Source organism: Solanum verrucosum, unplaced genomic scaffold (genome assembly GCF_900185275.1).
Source record: "Solanum verrucosum unplaced genomic scaffold, falcon-dt-bn FXZP01000093.1, whole genome shotgun sequence".
Classification (NCBI taxonomy): domain Eukaryota; kingdom Viridiplantae; phylum Streptophyta; class Magnoliopsida; order Solanales; family Solanaceae; genus Solanum; species Solanum verrucosum.
In genome coordinates this window covers 249,121-276,500 of record NW_026020065.1, presented here as the reverse complement: position 1 = coordinate 276,500, position 27,380 = coordinate 249,121, and the positions used below count along the sequence as shown (strand labels likewise).

Sequence of the window (27,380 nt, the reverse complement as noted above, 5' to 3'; positions counted from 1 at the left end):
CCTCGCGCAATTAGAGGTAGGGCAGGGCTGAGTTGTGGGTGGGAAGGAGGTTGTGTCGAACTTAATATTTTTCTTGGGAAATCGGGATAGATGTTCGTTTAATTAGAAAATCATAGGGGGACTGGGCCGGGCCTTGCTTGGAATCAAGACTGACTTGCATTTAGTGGGTTGGATTTGTCTAGCCCGACCCACTAGACACGTGGTCTAACTTTAAGTATAAGTTGGATTCCAATACGAATACCACCAAATAAACACATTTATACTTTCTATACATTTCTACACGTAGGAGTATAATTGTTAAATCCATTTTAGAGTTATAGACGTTTGTTTTTTCCCCTTCACTAAGAAAGCATCCAAACTAGAGGAACCATGGAGTTGGGGAAATTAAGCAAGAGTTAAGACCAACCATATACTAAGACCCTAAGAAATTTTTTATCTTGGTTTAGTGCTTTACCTAATTAAAGATACAAAATTAGGGGCAAAATTATTTGGATTAATGGAATATAATATGTAACCTATTTTTCAAGAAGTAGTAATCTTCTTGTTTTTGTAGTGACCCACTACCTTGTCATATAGTAGTCAACATATACTTGTTTGATATTCGTATTGAAATTCGATTAAATTCGAATTCACATATTATAAGATTTATTTTTAAGGATAGTACTTCCAACATAATATTTTCTTTTTTCAAGAGCTCAAACTCAAAATCTCTACTTAGAATGAAGAAATTTCAATCATTTCGCCGCTACCACATTTTGGGACATGACCTTATGGCACAAGATCACATCATAGCCCCATCACTATTTTATTTCTATTTAATAGCAAATGTACGTGTCTCACCAAGGACAACAAATGCAAATCTAGCTAATTAACCTTCGAGATATCAAAAAAAAAAAAAAAAACCTTCTGCATATTGCAATATCTTTTTTAGTTTGTCCAAATAAAATATCTGCTCTAAATCGCAAAGTTAAGAGGTATATCAATTTTTTTAAACTTTTTTTTATGAAATGATATATAGTCATAGCATCAACTATGTTCACAGAATCAATTTAACGTTGATCTTCTTATTTTATTAATAATGAGATGATTTATGGCAATATAATAAATATATTTATGTTCATGTTATAATTGATCTTACGTACTTATTACTATGGATGATAAATAATTACCTCTAATTCTATTCTAGGTGACCAGATAAAGTGATAGTATACATACTTTTTTATCATATTATAATGCAGAGAAAACTTAAACTCATAAATAATAACCCCAGTTGTGTTTTCATGTTAAACATAATTTTAATTTTCAAATATCTTTATTTCAATTAAATTTTAAAATTTTTTTTCAAATATCAACTAATTTATGTAGAAACACTCGATAAATAATGCTATAGAGATATTTTATGAACTTAATAAGTTCGATTTATTAGAATAAATGACCTAGATAGCTTAAGATTGGTAAGATGTGACTCAAGATTCACTAAAATTTCATTATATATTTGGAATAATAGATAAGGCTAAAGGGCATCAAAAAGAAGGATTGGGACAGAAAGTAAAGCAACTTGAATAATCTTATTTATTCATCAAACCTCCTCTAAAATATTAAAGACTTCATCAACATTTGAAATACAATGTAGTCTTAAAGACTTGGAGAGTTTTGGTTGTGGGGGAGAATTTTGTGAACCTCCTTGTATTCCGAGTGAATTGGTTGAGGTTATTTCTCTCTATATATATTTTGTACTCTCATTGCTCATCTCCTTTGTGGACGATGTAGGTCGATTGACCGAACCATATTAAATCTGTCTCTTTTAGTGTGTTTCTCGTTTGTCTTCTTACTCGTGGTCTCTCGAGGTTTGCTTTGCTAGCTTCCGCATTACACCTGTCGAGACATATGTAACTCCAGGATAAGCCTATCACAATGTTTGTTATCATTTCCAAATTGAGTCAGCCAATGCATCTTCCCGTTTAACATCAATCACCTATAGCTTAGCTGGAAGAATTAGTTATAACTAACTTGATTCCCTTTACTAACTACTTTAACATGTCAGCTAATCTAACTAACTAATTTGCCACATCAGCAGTTAATCTCTAACTAATAGTTGTATCTTCAATATGATAACGATCACCTTGTACTCATTGGTAGTAGGACTAAAACCAAATCCATGGCCCCAAAATTCTACTGATTGAGACTACATCGATCCCCTTGGGAACATTGTAAAAGAATTGTACACATAAAGTACTATGTCATAATAAAAAGAATCACTCATGCACAATGGTCCATGACATGAACCAATAAACTCAAATTCTACTATTCTTTCAAAAGGGGTGTTGACTTCCCTCACAACATCTTCCACACCATGATCAGAGAATTCAAGAAAGCAAAACTGATCATTAGCGCAAAAAATAATGCAAGGATCGGTCTTTACTGCACGAGACAGGTGCAAATTCACAAGGTTAGGATCACCACACAAGTTGTGTGCGAACAAAGTAAAGATCGATGTTATGGGAAGCAATGAGTTCATAACTTCACATTTGTCCTAACTGTCTTTTAGTTTTTCAAGAGCCATGTTTTAGGAACTTGTAATTTATTTAGTGTTTAAGTACAGATGTTATGGGAAGCCTGGATGCAATGTCAATGACAATTTCTTGAGGCAGAAGATCAAATCCATATTTTGAGGGAGATGCTTCATCACACTGACATTTCTGATTTTTGGTTTGTGTATCCATTACATTACACATACAAAAAATTAGGTACACAAAAGAAGTAGGAGGCCTGGATATTTATAGTTAGTAAACAAGTTATGCATCAGATCAGTTTACAAGTTTATTTGGAAACTGATGCATATCTTGGTACTAGTTCATAACTTTTCCTTTCTCCTAAATGTCTTTTAGTTTTTCAAGAACCATCTCTTAAGAACTTGTAATGCATTCCTAAGTGTCTTTTAGTTTTCCAAGAGCCATCTTTTTGGATCTTGTAATGCATTCCTAAGTGACTTTTGAGAATTAGGTGATAGATATATATCTTTAAATTAGTGATGTGGCTCGATTAATTGGAGGTCACGTGTAAATACTGTTTTTTTTAAAACCAGCTATTTGAGTCATTAGTTAAGAGTGGCCCAACTGTGCACTTCTGGTCATGATGATGACATATTTGAGCTTTTTCCCTTTATAATCCAAATATCTTATGAATTAAAATCCAATTATTCAGCTTCTCAAACCAAACTCGACACGTTTTGGACTGTTTGTAATTCTTGTTATGTTTAGTATGAATATCATAGCAAGTGTGTGAACAAAAGACTGTCCTGCATCAGGAACAGTGCCTGTGGGCTGGAGAATAGATATGGAAGTCATGGTAGTGGAGTTACTATGTTATGAATCACGATGTAGGAAACTGAGACGATTCTATGACATACTGCTTGTGTACCTGAAGAACTTACGAGTTTTGGTGATCTCCAATAAACTACAGAAAGATTCACACCATCATTGATTTTGAAACTTTACATATTAAGTATCTACTGAACATGAACATGCTGTAATTCAAGTAAACGCGTCTGAAATGCTCAAGTTTGATATCAAACATAGAAATATAACATTAAGAAGATATCACATAATCTAAGAATGAAAAACAAAATGAAATGATCTGATTTTGCTAAAGATTTTCAGGTGGGATATTATTGATCCAATTAAGGCAGCTAACATGAATGAATTCCCGAAAAGTATTAGGCATCCCCTTAAACCTTAGAGTCCTAAAGACACAATCTTTAGGATCATATGAAACAAGATTGCCACCTCTGTACTTAACCAAGAGCTCTCCATTCTTCAACAAGTATAGATATTTCATCGGTAGCAAAGGTCGTGTTACAGAATTTGGATTTGGAATATAACTTCCAATTGTAAACTCCTTGATCCAAGACTCTTTCACATTGTATTCTTTCATAACCCAAATTTCTAATCCTCCCCCCTTGTTAAACCATATTAGAACAACACCAAGACAACCTCCAACAACTGCTAGTTGAAGCATATGAATAGTTCTTAAGTCAATACCAAAATCAACCTGTGGTACTTCACCAAATGCCTCATCAGCCAAATCAAACGAAACGATATGCCTAACAAGAGGTCCATTATAATCTCTTAAACTAGCTAACCAGTGCATCTTCCCATTCAACATAATTCCTTGACTACTCTGATGAATCTCATAAGGAATTTCTGCAACACTTCTCCATCTATTGCTACCAAGAGTTAGTACTTCAACATTTGAATTCAAACCTGGATCGGGATAAGGGCTCGTGATCTTGATCAACTTGTACTCTTTGGTAACAGGATGGAAACCAAACCCAAAAACCACTCGTGGAACGTAAGTTGCTAATGACACAGGCAGCTTTAGGTAATCCCTTGTAAAAGGATTGAAAACATAGAGAAAATCAGAAGAGGAAATATCACGTACACATAATAATCCATGACATGATCCAACTATATGAAACCCTTTCACAGAGCATACAAAAGGGGTGCTAATTTCCCTCGCAACATCTTCTTCTCCCATAATACCGCGATCAGATAATTCAAGAAAGTGAAGCTGAGCACCTGAGTTAATAATAATGCAAGGATCATTCATTAGAGCACGAGACGTGTGCAAATTCAATAGCACTGGATCATGATACAAGTTGTAAAATGATTTGCGAACAATGATGAATTGAAGTAATGATGTTATGGGAAGCCTAGAAGCTATGTCAAGGACAATTTCTTGAGGCAGAAGATCAAATCCATATGTTGAGGGAGATGCTTCATCAGACTGACATTTCTGATTTTTGGTTTGTGTATCCATTACACATACAAATACAAAAAATTAGGTATACAAAAGAAGTAGGATGCTTGGATATTTATAGTTAGTAAACAAGTTATGCATCAATTTATAAGTTTCTTTGTATCAATTCATAACATCTCCTTTCTCCTAACTCCTAAGTGTCTTCTAGTTTTACAAGATGCATGCATATAGTGCTTATTATGTTAGTTGTGAACAAGACTTTTGAGTTATTCTTCGGATTCTTTATTACTGACTTTTTGTGGTTCATCGCACCTCGCACCTAAAGGAGTCGGTCCTTGTGAGGAGGAGGATTCTTCTCTTGCTGTCAAAAGTGCTTACTCATGGTCTATCGCACAATTATTAAGAAAATAATGATAAAAATAGTGAGGAAATATTTGACAAGTAAAAATGAACGGAGAGAGTTTCTTGCCAATATTTACTTAAACTGCAATAATAATAACATACTCAGTATAGTTCAACAAAGTGTAATTCGAAGAAGGTAGAGTGTATAATGTATTCAATAAAAGTTTTGAATGTTTTGTCATCATTTATTTTACCAACAATGATAGAACATGATCAATAATCCGTATATTCTATAGTAACTAAGGGTGTGTTTGGTATGAAGGAAAACATTTTCCAGAAAATGTTTTCCAATTTTTTCATGTTTGGTTGTGTTAAATGTTTTGGAAAATGTTTTCCAAATCAACTCATTTTCCTCAAATTTAAGGAAAATGACTTCCCTTCAAAACTTAAGGAAAATATTTTCCAAAACTTTTTTCCAACTTCAAATGACAATTTAATTTTTTTGTTGAAAAAATCAAATTTTTTTGTTGAAAAAATCAAATTTTTTTTGTCCTACCCTCAAACCAGCCCCCCATAAAAAAATAAAATTAAAGCTTGTTTTTTAAAAATGTTTTTAACTTCAATTTTTTTACCCCACCCTCACCCTTACCCTTACCCCCAGCCTACCCCCCCCCCCCCCGCAAAAAAAAAATTAAAAGTTATTTTTAAAAGATATTTCTAATTTCAATTTTTTATTTTTTACCCCTACCAGCCCCCCACCCACCCCACTACCAGCCTCCCCACCCCCAAAAAAATTTAAGTTTGTTTTTAAAAAATATTTTCAACTTCAAAATTTCATTTTTTCACCCTACCCTCGAACCCCCCCCCCCCACCTCCCTTACCAGCCCCCACACCCCAAAAAAAAATTAAGTTTGTTTTTAAAAAATATTTTCTACTCTAGTAAAAATAAAAGGTATTTCTCAAAAATATTTTTCATTCATAAATCAAACACTAAAAATCTTTTCCGGAAAATATTTTCTACTCACTAGCCAAACATGAGAAAATAAGTAAAAAATCTACTTATTTCCGGGAAAACATTTTGTAGGAAGACATTTTCCTTCATACCAAACACACCCTAAATTTGTGAGGCAATGTACACCTATTAAGAAAAAAAATTATTTAAGGACATAATTTAAATTATATTTTTCATTATTTTCCTTTATAAATCATAAATGTAACTTTATATCTAATTTACTCCCTTCATTTCTATTTATATATCACCATTTTAGATTCACGTCCCTTAAGAATTAGGTAAGTTTATCATTGTACTATTATTTACTGTTCTCTTGAAGTCAAGTTTTCAATAAATGAAAATGAATTAATTTATTTTGATTAATTTAAATTGACCGTATATTTTTAGTACGGACAACGTATAAATAAGAATGGAGGGAGTATCTCCTAAAAAATATCAAACTTCATTAAAGGAAAGTAAATATAGAAAAAAATGCAAACATCCATCTTAAACTTTGAACAATTCAACCGCTTTGCAATTTGCACAATGAAAAATGCCTCAAAAAATCATTCAATGTAGAATATATATCTAAGGCTAATAAAAATGTGATTAATTCTTTTGACCAAAATTAATTAGTGAAAATCTAAAATATGATTCTTCCTTCCATATTTAAGGTTAATAAAAATATGATTAATTCTTTTGACCAAAATTAATTAAAGAAATTCTAAATATAGTTCATCTCCCCCACCCCACCCCACCAACTCAACAATTACTACATAAAGGTTGATGCTTCATTCACAAAGGCCACAACCTTAGCAAAAATAGAAAAAAAAAATGAAGTCTTTATATTCAAATTTGCCAATATTTTTCCTTGTTTTCATTGCAAATTCATGTTTATTAGTACATTCATTCAATGTATCCATTAGTAATGAATTGAGAGCTACTTTAGACACAACTTGTATCGTCGATAACGCTGATGGTGGACGTATCGGAATTAAAGCCAGACATACCTATGATTTTCCATTGAGCTCTTACGCAAATTGTAACTTGACTTGTCGTCCCTTAGGATTAAATGGAACGTATTTTTTGTATGATCGCGATAGAGACTCTAAGAGGTGCGCGAATGTTACATGTGAATGGCATGTAAAAAATGATGGATTGTTTCTCAATCTTCAAGGCCAACTAGTTCTTCAGTTTCCTTGGATGAAAAAACATTAATCGCGAATTTTGTAAGGTCAATTGTTCTCCTGAACTATTAAAAATAGAATAATTATATAATTCGTTTGATTTTTTGAAGTATTGCATGATTTCTATAATTATATAATTATATAACTAATAAAGTATTGCATTGATTTTTTTTTTATATATATATTTTGACCCCATAAAAAGAGTTTCTTTATAATTTTGCGATAGAATGAATAAAACACACACGATAAATACAAATTTAAAAATGAGTGTACACATTAAGGGTACAAAATGAAATTTTCATTGATGACTTGAACAAAATAGTGAAAAATCATAAGTTGCATAATTTTTTGCAAAACAAAAAAAAAAAGCAAAAATAATTCTCAATGTCCTTATGAGATAGTGATGAGTTAAACTATTCATAGTTGTATAAAAATATAATTTATACATTTATACTTACGGGCAATCTAATACCTTAATCATATTTGAAGTGAAAATCAACTCTCTATCTCCTCAAGATCAAAGTAATGTCTACATACACTTTATCTTCTGCAGATTTCACAATTGAAATTATATTGAGTTTGTTATTGTTGTCGCTGTAAATCCTAAAAGTCTAACTTATTTTGAAATATAATTAAATGGACAAAATGTTTTTTATATATATATATATAAAATTTAACTACTTTTTTTTATGTACAATAAAAAACAAAAGAATTGATGATCAAGAAGAAAAGGGTGGGGTATGAAGGAAGAAGAAAAAGGATAAGGATATGAAAATATTTTAATTAATGTTATTAGCTCACTTTAATTTAAACTCAAACAAGTCAAACTATGTAATTACGTTCAAATTACACTATTAATTATATATAAAGAAATATTATGATGCCGTGTTACGATAATCCAAAGATTTCATGTTCTAGGTCAAATTCTTGATTATATATAAGTTTGCTTTACAAAATTCTTATTTTTTTAAAGACTACTTTAAAAGGAAAATATATTAAAATCCCCCTGAATTATATTCCTTTTACTAGTTTTATTATCGAAATCAAAATTTGAACTTTATGTATTCTAAGTTATAGGATAATAACATAAGATGTTAAAACTCATCTTCTGAATTTAATTTAAGTATATTTTAATCGACTGACCCGTACCTAATCTTCTAGTTTCATCTTTGAGTTTAATACAACAAATTATGAGGGTACACAATACCCCTAAATTATAGTAAATCTATTCAAGGATGTGACGTGATGGTCAATGAACTGAATTAAAAATCGTGAAGCCTCAGGTTCAGATGAAAATACTAGTTAATTTCTTTCAATCTATTTTAGCCTTGATGAAAAGAGTTATCTGATACTTGATTGTTGCGATGTGACATATATCATGCGAAATTAGTTGTGGTGCACAAACTAACCCTGAGACTAAAAATGAGCAAGAATATGCTTTAGCTATCCAAAGAATATGCTATACAACTTTGTTTCCAAAACAAGAAGAGTCCATAAAACTCAACACCTACTATAGTCTTTTTTGTCAAACATTTTAATTTCCTCCATTTCCAAATTCCTTCTACTTATCTTTGTTTGCCTAATTTTCTCTGTTTTATGGATAGACAAACCAAGAAACAAAAATTTCACTATGATCAAACTCATCCCATACATGGATTTAATTCCCTACCTCAAGAAATTGTCCTTGACATAGCCTCAAGGCTTCCCATAACATCTTTAGTCCAATTCACATTTTCTTGCAAATCATTTTACAACATGTTACATGACAAAGACCTTGTGAATATGCACAAGAATCGTGTAGTAGAGACCGATCCTTGCATTATTATACACGCGGATTACCCTTTGAGGAATCAACTCTACTTTCTTGAATTCTCCAATCATCGCGATGTTATGAGGAAAATAAGGACACCTTTTGCAAACTATGTGCCTGAATTTAAAGTAGTTGGTTCATGTCAAGGACTATTATGCATATGTGATTCTTTGTTTAGTGATGCACTTTATGTGTACAATCCTTTTACAAGGGATTACAAACAACTCCCTAGATCAATCGAATTTGAGGTACAAAAATTGGTTTTTGGTTTTGGATTTCATCCTGTTACTAAAGAGTATAAAGTGATCAAGATCATAAACTATGCCAACATGTATTATAATGAACCTGGAAGTTATCGTAGGTTTCGAGTCCCTTTCTTTGGTAAATCAGATGTTCAAGTACTTAGTCTTGGTACTAACAACAGATGGAGGAGTGTTGGAGAAGTTGTATATCGTTTTGATCGTAGTTCTCAAGGAATTCTGTTGAACGGGAAGATGCATTGGTTGACTCGATTTGGTAAGTATAATGGACGTCGTGATAAGCTTATTGTTTCGTTTGATTTGGCTGAAGACGTGTTTGGTGAAGTACCAAAAGTTGATTTTGATGTTAAGCCAAGAATTGTTCAGTATCATTTAGTAGTTCTTGGTGATTGTCTTGGTGTTGGTCTAACTTTGCCTCACTATAAAGGGGGAGGATTTGAAATTTGGGTAATGAGAGAATATAATGTGAAAGAATCTTGGATGAAAGAGTTTAGAATTGGGGCTTATACACCAAATCCAAATTGTGTAACACAACATGTGAAACCATTGGTGAAAGTTTTATGTTTGTTGAAGAATGGAGAGATCTTGTTGGAGTACAAAGGTGGAAATCTTGTTTCATATGATCCTAAAAATTGTGTCTTTAGGACTTTAAGGTTTCAAGGGATGCCTAATTTGTTTCAAACATTTGTTCATGTTGGTTGTCTTAATTGGGTTGATATTCCACCTCATGATCTTTTACAAAATTAGATCATCTAAAACAATCAGAGGCGGAGCTAGGATGGGAAGTAGGGGTTCAGCAAAACACAGTAACTTTGGTCTAAACCCTATATATTTGTTAAGAGATCCATTTGAAAATGTATAGAATTAGATCATCAAACTTGTTTTGGGGTTCCCTCTCAGTGTATGGTACACACATTGGGGCCCGACTACATCTGGATTCGCATCAGGTAGTAGGGTAAAAACTCTCCTTAACAAAGACGACTCTGTATCCAGATCATCAAACTTATTACAAACCTTTATAGAAAAGCTTAGTACTTTGTTTCTTTGTCTTTTGAAATAGTTGTGCAACATACAACAGAAGGTGCTTATTTCAGTGATATATGTTTAAAGACTGTGACCTTGTGATTAAATCGTTCCGTGTTTGATATCAACGTTGAACATTTAGAGTACACTTATCGGAAAATCATAGCCTGTAAAAGCAGTGGTTTCAGCAGAAGTTGGTTCCTCAAAAGTCATGGTTGAGATGCCATAAGGATAGTTTTTTTTGTTTTTAACTTCTAGCAGTCACAATTTTAGCTTGCTATTCTTCTGCAAGTTGCAAAACATCAAGTGTATATTCATTAGACAATAATGGTTACAGAATCGTGATGTGAACTTTCCAAAGTTATCGCGTAGGTCACTGGAAATCACCTTACATCTAAGTTCTTCACGAGCACGAGCAGTATATCATGGAATTTGCAGATCATATATGTTTGAATAGAAGTATATATAAATTCTTAAGAGCGAACTGTATCACCATCTGTTTGACAATGTCTAGTTTTCGAGTTGTTACTTGAAGCATGTTTTTGCTTTGTCAAAAGACTGATTATGTATATATGCTATATGTTGAATTGAATCCCCTTGGCTTCTTAGTGTGTTTACTTCTGCGTACTTTGACTCCCCTGAGTGAAAATTTGAGACTGAGACGTAGTTGTTGTAAAATCCCTACATTCAAAAACTAATTGACAAAGTTAAATTATGCACATCAACATTATTAAGTCCATAGACCCCAAATTTTGATCACTATTCATCCAAATGTCCACTCGATTACATAAGATCGTTGATGGAGAAACACTACCAGTGAAGATTCATATAGCTGATTGCAACTTGTTTAAGACTGAGACGTAGTTATTGTTGATGTATTCATCAATATGTCCACCACATTGTCGTGTCTACACTGTAGAAAAAAACATGAGATCTCAAAATCTTCAATTTTCTCTGATCCCCTAAAAGGATGTTATTTGCCTTCAATTTTTTTTGTCAATTTCATGTTCTTTAACAAAAAAGGCATGTAACATCCCGGTTACTGCTATTACATCGATAGTATAGAAATTATTTACACTGTCAGTATAAGAAAAACCAACGAACATAATTAGCCGACATAACATACCAAACCCTTGATTCATACAAACACAACCTTCCAAATGCTACACTCCACCATTTGGACACTTCCCCTTACCATTTTCCTCTGCAAAAAAATCACCATATGAATTCTAACATTTTCTTCTTTGGACTTTGTTTCTTAGTCGCCCGTTCGGCTCCCTTTCTACATCAGGTATGAAAATCCAATAAACAAAATGTCAAAAACTAGCCATTTTCTTCCTATATATACACATTTCAAGCCCTCATAAGTCATAACAAGCAAAAAAAATAGACCTCACTTCTTCGTCGTGGCATGAACTAATTTGCTTGGTTCAATTCCGCCCCTAAAACAAGCTCCTACTCCGTCATGGGAAGGCCGAACAACGATCCTACTATTGCAGGTCCTTCAATTGTACTGCTGCAAGAAAGATTCAGACAATTGGAAAAAGCAAAAGTGCAGAGAGAAAACAGAACACAAAATTTGTTCTCACATCCTCAAGTGATGACACAAATCAAGAATCATGCTTCTGTCAAGCCAGAATTCACACACGAACTAATTTTTCGATCAGAAATGTTCGATTCTGATCAAGATAAGTTCTTTCTTGAACTTAGTTTGAATAACAAACACACAGGCTACCAAGTCAGAAAGACTCAACCTTTGTGGTGGGCGTTGACACCTAAATGTAAATATGAAAATTCTGAGGTTGATACTTCTCTCCATCTATAGTAGACACGCGATACTTTTTATACACGATCATATCAGTGTAGTTTAACCTGTTATAGCAAGTTCGTTACCATTTCTGCCAGGTTTCTAGTAATGCTTATCATGGAGATTTACGTATAATTACCTTATAAGTAACGCGATTTTGTAAATACTTTTTTGTATTGAGAGTGCATAGAACTTAAACTTGTTCACGTTGATATCCTATGGAAGTCTAACTCCTATTCTTTTCTGGTAGACATCAGATATCATATGTTTCTGAATTAACAAAGAAACTTGTTCTGTTTCAAGTCATAACTAATGAACTCATCACTGATTTCTTCACGAGCAATGTAGATTTCATAATCCAATCAATACTCCCTCCGTTTCAATTTGTTTGTCTGGTTTTGATATGACACGAAGTTTAGATTGTAAAGAAGACTTCTGAATCTTGTGGTCTTAAATTAAAGATATATAGAATGCACCAAACTGTCGTTTAATCTTGTGGTTATTAACATGCCATATGTAAAGTTGGAACTAAAGAGGTAGCCAAAAAAAGGAAAAACATTCTTTCTGAAACAAACTAAAAAGGAAAGTTAAGTAAGACAAACAAATTGAAATGAGCGGAGTAATTAGTTTTGAAGAATATGTAATCTTGGCTTTTGCATATAAATATTATAGCAAAGTTCATAGTACATAAAAGACATGCAGTAGCCCCACAATTTTTACAGATAAGAGAGTACTAAATTCATTTTCCGGGTACAAAGTTTGTGGCGTAAGCCCAAGCATTGTTGGCAACTGGATCAGCAATGTGGTCGGAAAGGTTCTCAATTGGACCCTTTCCAGTAACAATAGCTTGAACAAAGAAACCAAACATCGAGAACATAGCCAATCGTCCATTCTTGATTTCCTTGACCTTCAACTCAGCAAATGCCTCGGGATCATCAGCAAGGCCAAGAGGGTCAAAGGCACCCCCCGGGTAGATCTTGTCGAGGCCTTCACCTAATGGGCCTCCACCAACTCTGTATCCTTCCACAAAGCCCATTAACACAACTTGGGATGCCCAAATGGCAAGAATGCTCTGAGCATGGATAAGGTTTGGGTTACCAAGGTAGTCAAGACCGCCTTCGGAGAAAATTTGAGATCCAGCCTTGAACCAAACAGCTTCACCGAATGTAACACCATTCTTAGACAAAATTTCAGGGAAAACACATCCCAAAGCACCAAGCATGGCCCAACGACAATGGATCACCTCAAGCTCACGGTTCCTAGCAAATGTCTCAGGGTCAGCTGAGAGTCCAGCAGTGTCCCATCCGTAGTCACCAGGGAACTCACCAGTCAAGTATGATGGTGTTTGCTCAGAAAATGGTCCCAAGTACTTTGGCCTGTCTTCTCCATACCTATTTCATCAAATCACAAATTTTAGTCACGTCTATATCATCAAACTCTTTAGTTACCAAATTACATTTTTTCTTTCTTAACTTTTAGGGCATCTAAATAATTGGTGTATGAGAATCTTGGCACAACAATAAAATTAGTTGTCTTATCATCATGTAATTAGGAGGTCAAGAATTTACGTCATGAAAGTAGTCGTAAAATTGTGTACGATAGACCTAATGTGGTCTAACCCTTTATTAGGATAGTACTAGCAATTTAGTACACCATACTGCCTTTATATATAATCAACACTAAAGACATTTCTATGTCACAAAATAGTAATCCCCCTGTTTCAATTTATATGACTTACTTTCATTTTTAGTCAGTCCAAAAAAGAATGTCACATTTCTATATTATGTAACAATTTAACTTTACAAATCAATTTTATCCTTAATGAATTGATTTACACAAATTTCTATCATTCATTTTAGACCACAAATTTTACAAGTCTTCCTTTATTTCTTAAACTTCGTGCCGAATCAAAGTACATCACATAAAATGGGACGGAAGGAGTATTTGACATGATTATTTCAAGATTTTGCATGGTATCCATTTTTTAAAAATGGAAATAATAACATGACTAAATGAACAAAGAATAATTCATTGAAAATTAACAATAATATGACTAAATAACTAAAAATATAGTATATGATAAATTAAGAAACTACCATATGCTTTGTGGTGCACTTTTGACAGTACGTCTCATGGTGACACGTCCACCTTCGAAGCTACCAATTTTCCTAATAAATTCATTTTGTGACTTAAGTGCTGTTTGGCCAGCAAATGCAGATTGTTGAATTGCAGAAGTAGCCATTTTATCCTCTCTTTTTTCTCTTCTTTGAGATGATGCTAATTTTGCAATATGAAGAAATGTACTATATATATTAAATAAGCTTGGGAATGAAGGTTTTTATATGAAAATACATGGATTTTGAGGATCAAAAAATGTACACCTAAGCAGAAGCTGATTGGTTAATGTATTTTGGATTTGGATTTCCTTTGTGATTTTTTAATAGTGAAAGAATGAGGCCTTTGTTTTGCCATGTGGCTGTCAAATATCTCTTGGCTGAGATTGTTTCTTTCAGAATGGACCATTTTCACATGTTCACGTGAATAGAATTACCAGATATCTGTTGCAGGTGGGAGATAACATTTTGGCAGATATTATGTAAAATTAGTCGAAGTGTTCGAAATTTGGTTCAGATCATAAAAACTAATGTTGCAAATGAGAGGTCATGACATCCTGAATTATATCTTATGAAATTAGTTAAAGTGTTCAAAATCTGGCTCGAACACATTAATCGTAAAAAAAGGACCATGTTCACGTGCTCAATACATACGAAGTTGGCAAAATCAGCTACAAACTCAATCGTTCAGATCATAAAAACTAATGTTGCAAATGAGAGGTCATGACATCCTGAATTATATCTTATGAAATTAGTTAAAGTGTTCAAAATCTGGCTCGAACACATTAATCGTAAAAAAAGGACCATGTTCACGTGCTCAATACATACGAAGTTGGCAAAATCAGCTACAAACTCAATCGTTCAGATCATAAAAACTAATGTTGCAAATGAGAGGTCATGACATCCTGAATTATATCTTATGAAATTAGTTAAAGTGTTCAAAATCTGGCTCGAACACATTAATCGTAAAAAAAGGACCACGTTCACGTGCTCAATACATACGAAGTTGGCAAAATCAGCTACAAACTCAATCGTTAAATAACTTGTATCTAACATTTTCTTTAATAATATGTAGTCAATTTGCACTAAATAGAATTAGGACGAATTGTATTATTTAATTATAAAATTTATCCATGGCTAATTTATAATTCTTTAATATTCCTTTGCTAACAAGATTGATCTAATCTAATTAAGATTTAAGATAGTTACAACTTACAATTACACACATTTGGAAGAAGTCAAACAAATGTGTTGATATTTTTGAGGATGAAAGTTACAAATATAAAAAGGATTTGTTAATATGTGAAGATAAAGTCCCACCAAGGAAATGAAATTTTATTTCCTGGCTAATAGAGTCCTCTCTTTGTTTTCTCTCTTTTTTTAATCTTCTTTTGAGTTTTTAAAAATTAATTTTTTTGTTCCTCAAGGATACAATAGAAAGAGGTATTCTATATTATATTCTTCGACAAAAGACTTGAACTCATAATTCTATTGTTTAAATGGTAAATTTTTTGATAAACAATAAATAATAATAATGTGTTCGATATAATTTCAAAAATAAAATCTAAAAGAAGTGATTCATACGCAGATCTTAATCATTTTTGTAACTTAAAAAATATTCATTAAATTGGTCAAAACAAGAGTAGAATTACATAATATCAACATTGTCACAATGTCTTTAATAACAAATAAATAACATTTGTAGTAGCAAAATTTTATTCAAGAATCACTAGCAAATTACTTGCTTTTTATTTATTAATTAAATTATTATATTTAATAAAATAACAAAAATAATGTTTAAGCAAATTGTGGGATCAATTGCCACCACTACCATGACCCGACCCATGTCCGAAACCAAAACCACTACCTCCATTTTTACCACCACCGCCGCCGCCACCGCCCCTCCACCACCGCCGCCACCGTTTGCACCGGATCCATGACCCTCGCCATATCCCATGCCATAACCAAATCCGCCATCACTACCTCCACCTCCACCACCGCCACCGCCACCGCCACCGCCACCACCACCACCGCCGCCAATAAGACCTACAATTTGACCAAATCCATCATTAGCACCCGATCCATGACCCTCGCCGAATCCGAAGCCAGAACCAAATCCACCATTACTACCACCACCGCCGCCGCCACCACCACCACCAAGTCCTCCTAAAATTTGGTCAAAACCGTTGAGGTCGATTAAATCCCTCCTAAGAAGCTTTCTCGCAGAGGAAGTTTGCACTACAACTCCCAAAATAAGTACAACAAGCATCAATTTCCATGACATATTTGCACCTTTTGTTACCGCTACAAAAAATAAATAAAAATTAGATCAGCTACGAAACTAGAAATTTTATTAAGAAAATTTAAAAAAAAATACAAAAATGTAATTATACATATTTTGAATTTTTTATATATGAAAGATGAAATTATACTAATAGTGTACTAGATCCATCGTATCTATATGGTACATCATGAAGATGTTAGGAAATAATGGATTTGGGAAATAAATAAAAACAACCGATTTCGATAGAATATATAATCTCTATTCTTAAGGAATTTAAGCCCTCACTATATTACTGCATGGATAATTTGTAGTAGCATTCCTTTAGAATTTTACAAAATCAACGAAAATTCGAATTTATATGTATATATATGTGACACCATATGCATATATCCAGTATAATTCGATAAATATAATTTAGAAATGGTAATGTGTATACATATTGTCTTATACCTCAAGATATAGAAATTGTTTTGATAGCTTATCGAATATTAAACACTAATAGAATTAGTTATAACTAATACTAACATATATTATAAAAAATAAAAGGAATTAATATGTATCTTACTTTGCTTTCGTGGTAGGCTGAATGTTGGAGTGGCCATGAAAATGCTAAAATATTACTTATATTGTATTAATGTTTGAGGTATTATGAAAATATATGCATAGGAAAGAAGTTATATATAGGTACCTTGAAGCCTGGCGTATTAATGAAATATTGGTAAGTTACTATTATTCAAAGTACAATTAATTAATTTATTAATACACAAACCTCGCAAAACGTTAAATTAAATAAAAATAAGAATGAAGTGAATGTATGTAGTTGAGCATAAATTAATGAGTTAATAAAGAAAGAGTTACCAAAGGGAATTATATATTGCGTTTTGCTTTATTTATTGAAAGTAGAAAACATTATTTGCCATATTTTTATTTCTTTTTAATTTGGAATTATTAAAATTATAAAATTCCTTGACTTAATTACTCGACATTTAGATAATAAAGTTAGCAAAAATTAAGTATTAGTGTAAATTTTTAGTGGAGTTAAGTTTTTATAACTTAAATTCTAGCGTAATCAAGAAAAATATTTTATTCATAAAATTCAATTATTGAAAATATCATCAATTAATTAATAAATATGTACAACATTAATTAGTTCAGTTGACCATGCATCAATAAACAAAAGAGGGTTAGTAAAGGAAATTGCATCTTGCGTTTCATGTTATTTATTAGAAATTTATTAGAAGTAGTAGAAAAATAATGTATGTAGAAAAAATAATCCATGTCATTTTTTGTGGAATATATATATATATATATATATATATATATATATTCTATATATAATAAGCCACAATGCAACTATCATTGTAACTATCTTGTTAGCTTTCAACCAAAAGCTAACAAGATTTTTAGTTACATATTTATTATTTAATTAAATAATAAATATGTCATTTCTATATATATTTTTCTATTACTATATATAATAAGTGGGAATATCTACTACTTAGCACATGACAAGTGTTACATGTGCTTAGATAGTGTTGTACATTCTTCTTTTATGGTTGTACCTTTAAAATTTATATTATTGGACAATTTAACACCATTAATCACAATAATTAATAACTTAAAACATTTTTTAAAAAAATATGAAAATTTTGATGACTCTCCAAATTTTATTTGTGTCACATAAATTGAGACAACAAAAATAACATATATTCGGTGCATTTTAATTTATTTGTCTTTTTATTTGTATTTTTTTATATTTAAAAATTGCGTATAAATACTATAAATCATGATAATTGACAACATAAAATATGTTTTGAAAAAAATACAAAAAATTTCACTGATTCTTGAAGTGAATCTATCGTAAAAATACTATAAATCATGATAATTGACAACATAAAATATTTCAAAAATAAAAACATATAAAAAAATTCGATTGATTCTTGAAGTGAATCTATCGTTACAAATTATGTATAAAATATAATAAATCGTGATAATTGACAACTTAAAATATTTATTAAAAAAACACAAAAAAAGAAATTGATTGATTCTTAAAATTAATTTATCAATGTCACATAAATGAGACAAAAGTAGTAATATGTATTATTTAATGTGAAATTAGTGAAAACTACGTAAAATGTATTGTAAATCTTAACAATTAACAACATTTGATTGACTCTTGAAAGTTTATCTATGCTACATACATTGAGACAAACGGAGTAATATATATTAAGTATTTAAAATTACGTACAACCTTATTGCTTTCTGTAGGCTTCGAATTATCGTGGTCATTTTTTAGGCTGATACAAGTTTTGTACATTTTCTATTTAATTTTTTTTAATATTATAAATCGCAATAATTAATAATTTAAAATATTTTAAAAAATATATTAAAAAATGAGTTGGTTTTGGGAATTTTATTTATACTATATAAAATGGGACAAAGGAAGCAACATATATCATTTACAAATGACTTAAAAAGCATTAAAAATTACAATAATTGCCAAATTAAAATATTTAAAAGCTATATAATAAAATAGGTTCACTCTTAGAATTCTATCGGGCTCACATATATTGGGACAGAAAAAATAACACATATCATTTTAAAATTATCAAAAAAGTATTATAAATAATAATAATTAACAACTTAAAATATCTAAAAGACATTTTAAAAGGGTTAATTTTGTAATTTTATCCATATCACATAAATTAGGACAAAGTCACCAGTAATGTAGGTTATTTGAAAGTTACATAAAAATATTATAAATCTCAATAATTAATAACTTAAAACATTTTTAAAAAAAATATATGAAAATTTGGATGACTCTCCAAATTTTATTTGTGTCACATAAATTGAGACAACAAAAATAACATATATTGGGTCCATTTTAATAGTGTCAAAGAAAGTATAGGTTTGTGATAAAAAAAACTTATTCCTTTATCCACGCAAACAATCGCTTCAAAAACTCCGTTATTAGCCCCAAAATATACTATTTATATTATTGGGCCCGTGCATAGCACGGGCACCATTATCTAGTATATATATATATGAATGAATGACTTTTTTATTTTTTAATAATAAAAACAAAAGCTAGATCAGTGCATATATTTTTAGAAAATGTCAACAAAGGTCTTCAAAAATTATTAGTCCATATGAATTTGTATAAATGACATGGGGAAAAATATGTAACATAAATATTGACTAGTTAAGGTGAATATAATAATTAACAAAAAGATCAAGACATATTTAAAAAATTGAAGGTAATGTATACATGGAAATTTGAAACAAAATGAAGGTTTTGAAAAACAATAGAATTTTTTTAAAAGTTAAGTGTGTTTGGTACGGAGGGAAATATTATTCCATAATTGGTTGGTCAAATATTTTTAAAATTAATTTTTCAAGAAAAACAAACTCTTTAAAAACGATTTTCCTGATAAAAATAGGGATGATAAATTCATTGTCCTCTCCACACTGACCCAGCATCCCCAATTCCCATCACTTGTCTATCCCACCTTGAACCATTACTCCCCACCCCTTTTCGCACATATAGTATTTTGCTAGATTAGGTATAAATTCTTTTGGATAATATTTTTTTCACTTATCACACACCAGAAAATAAATAAAAACTCTATTTATTTACCAACAAAACATTGTTGGTAAAAGTCAACAAATATTTTATTGTGTCTACAAATATTATTATTACTACAATAAGTTTCAACGCGTGGCAAAAATGAATAATTAGCTACAAATTTTACTATAGCAGAAAAGACGTGGCTATATCATTTAATTGTTGCCACAAATTTTTATAACTTGAAGCAAAAATATTTATTCAGCTACAATAGTTTATTTCAAATAGTTTATTGTAGCTAAAATATTACTACTGCTACAATAATTTTTATAGCGTGTCAAAAATTTATGATTAGCTACAAAAAGTTTACTATAGCACTAAGATTGTAGCTATTCATCGAATTTTTGCCACAATTATTAGCAAGTGTAGCAAAAATGAAGGATTAGCTTTGTTATAAAAAATTTGTAGCTAAGAAATTTTACGAATTTTTAGATAGCTATGAAGTTTAAAATTTTGTGGTTATTACTAGGTAATTGCTACGCTTTATACATTCATAGCTTAGATTTCGTAACTATAGATACAATGTGTTGTAGTGCGGTCATAAATAATTGCATTAAACTAAGGAATAATCCTTTACTAATATCTGAATATTAAAAATATTTAAGAGATAGGATCTTCCAAAAAAAAAAATATTAAGACTATTCTAACATGAACAAGAATACTCTACCTTTTCACATTAGCTTTATCTCATTTCATCCATTTTTTTAGATTTATCATTCAAACTGTAGATGTGCGACATTATATAAAGACATAAAATGATACAATTTATCCAAACATTGTATTCATTAAAACAATACAATACATTATGAAACAATACATAACAACCATCCAAATAGACATTGTAATATAGCAAAAATAGAACAATTAAGATCTTATTTCCAGAAAACTCAAATCTTACTGATAAAACAAAACTCAAATTGATTTTTTTCAAGAAATTCATCAAACACTTAGAGCAAATATAGTTTTAACTAACAAAATTAAATTATTGTCTGAAAACATGAAAAATCAATGATGGGATATTCAAATTCTACCACTATCATCTTCGCGGCCTCTCCCTCCTTCATTACTGCCACCGTTTGCCCCATTACTAGCTCTGTGATCGTCGCCAACTAGACCTCCCACAATTTGTTGAACCTTGTGATTCCAGCACCAATTTAGGTTGTTCAGAAAATATTCTCGCTTGTATTTTTCCTTTGGTGTGAATAATATTCTTATTTGGTCCTTTATTTCAGGCTCTCCCTCCAAGATTGAAGATTCTATTTTTCTTTTCGGGGAGGAATCTTCTTCTGACATTCCAACATCCTTTCATTTAAAAAATATTAATGTTGTAAGAATACATAAAACATATATATACATATATATAAAAATAACGACCAAAAATTATAGTGCAACTACAAAATTAGTTGTCAAATAGCTTATATCTAACAAGTATTTTTTGATAATTTGTTGTTAATACATTATTAAATAAGATTATATAATGATAAAAAAAATTATTCAAATGATGAGATTTATCAATTTCTAATTCCTATATTTTCTATAGTGATTTTTTAATTAAAAAAATCGTTGTCTAATAGCTAGCGTAACATTAAATTACCTTGTTTTTGTGTTTCACATTCCTATTCATGAGGTTGTTCATTGCTCCACCGAGAAACCTTTTGACCTCCCTCTTGCCATAGTTGTTGCTTTTCAGTTTCTTTGTTGCAGACTTCCTTTCCAAGACGGAACGTTCAGCCTTTCTTTTCATGGAGTGATTTTCAATAACCTCAACCTTTGGATAAATAAGAAAAAAATAATAAGAATAATGTAAATGTCTTTGCGTCTTAACATGACAATAAAAGTTAGTATCATATAGTTAGGACCTTACCTCTTTTACTTCAGTGATTTCTTGATCAACTTCAAGCTTTGATAAACCCCTGAATACATATTTTCTTACCTCTACAAGAGAACGACATTGTTTGCTCTTATGATAGTAATACTGCAATTCAACAAAGATTTTTATTACGAACTAACTAACTATATATATATATGATTTTACAAAAAACAAACGGCACACATTAACTAGCTCTCATTTTCTTGATATATCATTGGTTAGGGATTCATTGGTCCTTAATTAGGATAAAAACTAGTTATATTAAAAAAAATTAAATAGCTAAAGAAAAATATAAAATATAAAATCCAAATAAGTTTGAATGTGATAGTATTGTTGTAGTTTAGTAGTCCAATTTATAATAAGAAAATAAAGTTTAATTATCGCTTAACACACACAAAACAAATGTTGTGATTCTTTTTTTTCAGGAAAAAAGAAAAGATAAAACAAGCGATAATATAATTAAGTGGAGGATTCACGATATTGATAGTGATCAATAAATTCAAAAATTGTATTTACCATGTCAAATGCTCCGGATCCATTTTCACGTTGTCTCTTTTCAGCTACCCATCCATGTAGCATCTCCTTATATTTACGGTTCAGACGATCAGTAATTGGTTCTTTTGTAGAATTTGTACCAACGGTTTGTGGATTATAAATGGTGTAACAGTTAGCTTCATCTTTAGAAGGTTCAATTTGGAAGCTAACATTACGAAAGACTGATCTATTCTTCTTCTCATGATCAATCATGTTTTCGGAAACTCTCAAAGGAATTATAAGAAGAAGAAAAAGTAAAGAAAACTCAAGAATAATAGTTGAGAAGTAATGTGGTTTGATGCTTGAAATATCGAGGACTATATATAGATAATTAAATTGAGAAGATGGAAAGTAATTTTGAAGATAGATAAGGATGAAATTAATAAGATATGATTTCTTTTAGAAAAAAAATATTATGATATTTGAATATTTGGTCAATACTTATTAATTATTTGTAGTAGGTGACGCTTTTAGAAAAAAAATCATGATATTTGGATATTTGGTCAGTATTTATTTATTATTTGTAGAGGTGGCTCTTTTAGGAAAAATAATCACGAATTTTGGACATTTGGTTAATATTTATTTATTGTTTTACAAGACGGAATGGTCAAGGGGAGACCCTTCTTATCCTGATTTGACTAAGCTTATGTGACATTTAAATTTGCTGAGTCGGATAAAATGTGTGGTTACACATATTTAAAAGCGAGTGAACACAAAAGTTTGAACTAAAAAATATTTAAAAAACTATAAGAGTGGGGATTTTTTTTTTGGGGGGCGGGGTAGCAAAACTAAAAAGAACTAAAAAATACTTTGTTTTCTTTTTTGAACTTTATATATAAACAAAAGGCGTAATACATAAATATGTCATTTAACTTGACCTCAGTTTGCATCTATTCTCTCTAACTTTTGGTGTGCACGAATAGACACTTAAATTTTTATGAAGTTGAACGTGTAAATACATGTGTCCTACGTGGCATAATACACGTAGGATTTTGCATCGAGCATGATTTTACATGTATGACGCCAAGTAGGACGTGTGTATCTTGTTGTTCAACTCTATACAAATTTAAGTACCTACTTGTTGTGAGGCCCTAGCTTAAGATTAGAAGAGAAGTTGTGTATATAAGTAAGCAGACCTTACCAACTAGTGACGCATTTTAAAGTCGTGCGGGCCTAGGCACAAAATGAAAATAACACTAGTGGGTTAGGCAGTTACAAATGGTATCAGAGCCACTCTTGTGTCAGCCTTGTCGATGTGGGCCAGAGTTCAACTGAGTTTAGGCAAATCTCGGTAAGGCGGGGCAAACCTCAGCAAATATGTTGAGTTCATAGAGGGGGTGTATGTGAGCCCCCACCTTCAGATTAGAAATCTCACATCGGCAAAACAAAGAAGAGAAGTTGAGTATATAAGTAAGCAGACCGTACCAACTAGTGACGCCTTTTAAAGTCGTGCGGGCCTAGGCGCAAAGCTAACAATATCACTAGCGGGCTGGGGCGTTACACTTGTGCACACTCAAAGTTCGAGTGCATAAATGTCAAATAAAGCTAAGTTAAAGGGCACAGTTTTATGCATTATGCCTAAACAAATGATGATTCCTTAAGCAACATTTTAAACTTTCTTGCTTATGAGAAGATAAAAATGTCACATTTGAGCTGTACGATTCTTCAAAATTAGAAAAAATTGTGTTCTTTCAAAAGATATTTCCTTTCAAGATAACCTTTTAATATTTATATTCCCACTAGATTAAGTTTTTCCAAAAGAAATATCTATGTGAATGATCTTAGTAGATTGAAGATAAAAAATAAGAAGTAATATCATTAGTCATAGTGAAGAACACACAAACTTCGAGGAGTTTAAAATATTTGTTTTTTATTAAGTTTAGTTGTTTAGATGAAACTTCACAGAGTGCATGGGCCAAAATGTCAAATCTAAACAAGTACAAGAATTTTTTGGTCATTCCATCGTTGTAAAATGTAGATATGTTGAAATAATAATTTAAAGTTGGAGTAGGAATCCTAAGTTGTTTAGAATTTGTTATTTTTGGTACTTATTTAATTAATGTCCCGCTGGGATTTGTTTGTCCTAGTTTATATAGCAATAGGTTTTCTAGTTATAGTTTAATTTGATTTCATACTTTTATAAATAAGGATGTTGCTACTCATTTCAATAGACAAAAACATGCAAGACATACGGGATATATAAAATTTGAAGTAAGATTCAAGAACTTTTGAGTTTATAAATAAAATACGATTCTTCAAATTGGTATCAGAACTTCTACGATCCTGATAGAGAATCAAAGAGTTTCCGCTGCTAGCGGGTGTCTATGATCCATATAGGCCGCTCGTCTGGTCAATGATCATGTTAACAAAGGTCGGACAAATGATATATGCATAAAAAAATATGCTAGGAGGAAAGCTTACAAAATATTGTAGATTTAAAAAAGTGCAATCAAACACAATAGGAAGAAACTCTTCTCTAAATTAAAAGTTAGAGAAAGTAAAAAAAAAGTTGATGGAAAGGGCATCAACGAGAGTTGGAGAGAGAATACTCCAATACCAAAATAAAAGGAGTTGGTGGAAGGGCATCAACCTTGGAAGTTGGAGATGTAACACCCCAAAAATTTCTATGTTAAGACCCAAACTATTCTTCATTTACATGTAAGGCCTTATCGAGTGATTCTTAAATTTCTTATATGTGTAAAGGTCAATTATTTAGTGTGGGAATAACTTTGGAGATGAATTAATGTCACTAGAACCCCCTAACACAAAGTTGAGTTGGAAGCTTCATTACCGATTAAGTTTTGACATAAGATTCTACTTAGGTCGTTTTCAAATGGTCATATCTCCCAGCACATAATGTATTAGGTGGACTATGACCTACTAAATTAAAGTTCGTTGAGTCCTCTTTCCAATGCCAGCAAGTTTGGCTCATTTCATGTTCGGAGTAAAAAGTTATGATTGTTTTACCAGAGACTGTCATGTTAGAGTTTTATGAGTCTGTGAACGACGGTTCCAACCGACGGGCCATAGGTTAAACGACGACCTATCATGTCAAGTAGCCGGTAGAGTACTGGGAGTTGACTTTTGGGACCCAAATCCTACAGATCCAACTAACGGGACGCAAGAACTACTATTGGGCATCGTTTGGACCCGTAAATGGACTCTTGAGCCTTAAAAATTCAATATCAATTCCACGGATGAGATCTACGGTCCGTAGATCAAACCACAAACCGTAGATAGTCTCGTGGACAATTTTTGTCAGCTTTTAAAGAGGGGTAGTTCAGTATTTTCCCACCCTTTCTAAGCCTAAACCACAACCTTTTTTCACCTAATTATGGGTCTAAACAATGTTAAAACATTATTTTACGTTCTTTAACACTTCAAAGACTTAGAGCAAGGATTCAAGAGGAGAAAAACTAGGGTTTTCAAGAGTTCTTCAAACTTCATTTATTTTGCCAAAAACTTTGTTCTTCCCAGGTATGTAAGGCTATCATAATGTTAGACTAGTTCGTCCTCACACCCTACATATAATTTCGAATTAGTAAAAGAGTAATATAGGATTCTATCCTTAGATTTCAGTATTCTTGAGATGAGTTGATTTTGAGTTATGAATTCTTGAGTTGTTGATTATTGAATTCCCATTCCTAATCATTGAATTGTCATACAATGTGAATTGTGATTATTGAGTTGATTATTCATGACTATTTTTCAGCATGAACCCTATTTTGAGTATTCAGTGAATTCTTATTGAGAATCTTTTAAACAAAACATTATTGTTTAAACTGAGTTTTGAGGAAGTAAAAAACAGTTTGAGAAAGAGTATAAGGGAACTAAGTATTTTCCAAATGTTTCATTTTTACATGAAGAAAAAAAAAGCCAACTTTTTGAGAAAAGTTAAAAGCGTTTTCAGAAATATTAACTACAGAGCAGTTACCTCTTAAAAAGGCCCCCTTTTTGAGAAATTATCTCAACCCAAGATGTATTTTATTAAGCAAAGAGAAACCTTGTTTTCTAAATGACTTATGAATTTTAGAGACATTTCAGAGTAGTTATCTCTTTTAAAAGGATAGTTTGAGCAATTATCTCAAACCAGAGAAAAAGTAATGTTATTATACATTTGAGCAGCAGTATATATTATTGGGAGTAGTATTGAGCACTGATATGGGGGAGAGTGCAGACAACTCATAGCCTCCATAAACCATGTTTTGCCAACATGGGTACATGATCATACTTTTTAGATGAATCATTAGTTTCTTCAGGCAGAGCTTAATGGATCCACTTAGTTGAGGTGTTATTTATCCCGGCATATTATATGACAGTTCTAGCAACGTGGACAAGACGTTGTATCATCACTTAGCTCACAATGATGGTTGTCGGTTAAAGAATCTCTCAATAGAGTTGAGTGTATTTTTATATATCACTTAATATGTTGAGTTTAGATATGACTAAGTATTTTTATAAAGTTTTAATGATTTCACTTTTTTATTTCTTTACATCTAGTTGAGTATATATCTATATCTACTACAGTCCTTTCATTCAGTTATTTATTATTCAGCTATATTACATACTCGTACATTCAATGTACTGATATCATTCGATCTGCATCTTTTGACGATGCACATATAGGTTCTTAGGATCCTCAACAAGAGTATGTTGAGATCACTTTATCTACTCGTCAACTTTTAAGTAAGGCCTCCTTGCTTATGGAGGACTCCAATTTTATGAGTTGTTAGTAGTAGTTCCCTTGAAGAGTTGTGGGTCTTGTCCCGACACGC

General features: G+C 31.5%; 5 protein-coding genes and 1 pseudogene across 5 annotated transcripts in view; 1 reads left to right on the top strand and 5 right to left on the bottom strand.

The window, feature by feature from the left end:
- The window catches only part of LOC125823752 (uncharacterized), a 297,644-nt gene that overhangs the window by 137,127 nt on the left and 133,137 nt on the right, over window positions 1–27,380 (bottom strand). The window lies entirely within an intron of this gene.
- Window positions 3,646–4,818, bottom strand: LOC125823573 (F-box protein At3g07870-like). The gene has a single exon (XM_049502931.1). The coding sequence runs from the start codon at window positions 4,816–4,818 to the stop codon at window positions 3,646–3,648; it is 1,173 nt and encodes a 390-aa protein (XP_049358888.1).
- Window positions 9,034–10,095, top strand: LOC125823572 (F-box protein At3g07870-like). The gene has a single exon (XM_049502930.1). It carries the CDS (start codon window positions 9,034–9,036, stop codon window positions 10,093–10,095), a length of 1,062 nt encoding a protein of 353 aa, XP_049358887.1.
- Window positions 12,863–14,496, bottom strand: LOC125823745 (chlorophyll a-b binding protein 5, chloroplastic). The gene is made up of 2 exons (XM_049503127.1): window positions 14,275–14,496; window positions 12,863–13,569 (listed from the first exon to the last, which is right to left on the bottom strand). The coding sequence occupies exons 1-2, from the start codon at window positions 14,418–14,420 to the stop codon at window positions 12,918–12,920; spliced, it is 798 nt and encodes a 265-aa protein (XP_049359084.1). The 5' UTR covers window positions 14,421–14,496; the 3' UTR covers window positions 12,863–12,917.
- LOC125823759 (glycine-rich cell wall structural protein 2-like) lies at window positions 16,107–17,183 on the bottom strand (annotated as a pseudogene).
- LOC125823571 (uncharacterized) lies at window positions 21,222–22,650 on the bottom strand. Its single transcript, XM_049502929.1, has 4 exons — window positions 22,588–22,650; window positions 22,066–22,176; window positions 21,796–21,969; window positions 21,222–21,503 (listed from the first exon to the last, which is right to left on the bottom strand). The coding sequence occupies exons 1-4, from the start codon at window positions 22,648–22,650 to the stop codon at window positions 21,222–21,224; spliced, it is 630 nt and encodes a 209-aa protein (XP_049358886.1).

Excerpts from the sequence above, each read along its gene's own strand:
- LOC125823745 (XM_049503127.1), bottom strand. The coding sequence starts at position 14,420 with ATGGCTACTTCTGCAATTCAACAATCTGCATTTGCTGGCCAAACAGCA. Across the intron at positions 13,570-14,274 it reads AGTGCACCACAAAGCATATG|GTATGGAGAAGACAGGCCAA; the intron begins GTAGTTTCTTAA and ends TTGATGAAATAG.
- LOC125823573 (XM_049502931.1), bottom strand. The coding sequence starts at position 4,818 with ATGGATACACAAACCAAAAATCAGAAATGTCAGTCTGATGAAGCATCT.
- LOC125823572 (XM_049502930.1), top strand. The coding sequence starts at position 9,034 with ATGTTACATGACAAAGACCTTGTGAATATGCACAAGAATCGTGTAGTA.
- LOC125823571 (XM_049502929.1), bottom strand. The coding sequence starts at position 22,650 with ATGCTACATGGATGGGTAGCTGAAAAGAGACAACGTGAAAATGGATCC. Across the intron at positions 22,177-22,587 it reads GATCCGGAGCATTTGACATG|TATTACTATCATAAGAGCAA; the intron begins GTAAATACAATT and ends GTTGAATTGCAG. Across the intron at positions 21,504-21,795 it reads ATGTGAAACACAAAAACAAG|GATGTTGGAATGTCAGAAGA; the intron begins GTAATTTAATGT and ends TTTAAATGAAAG.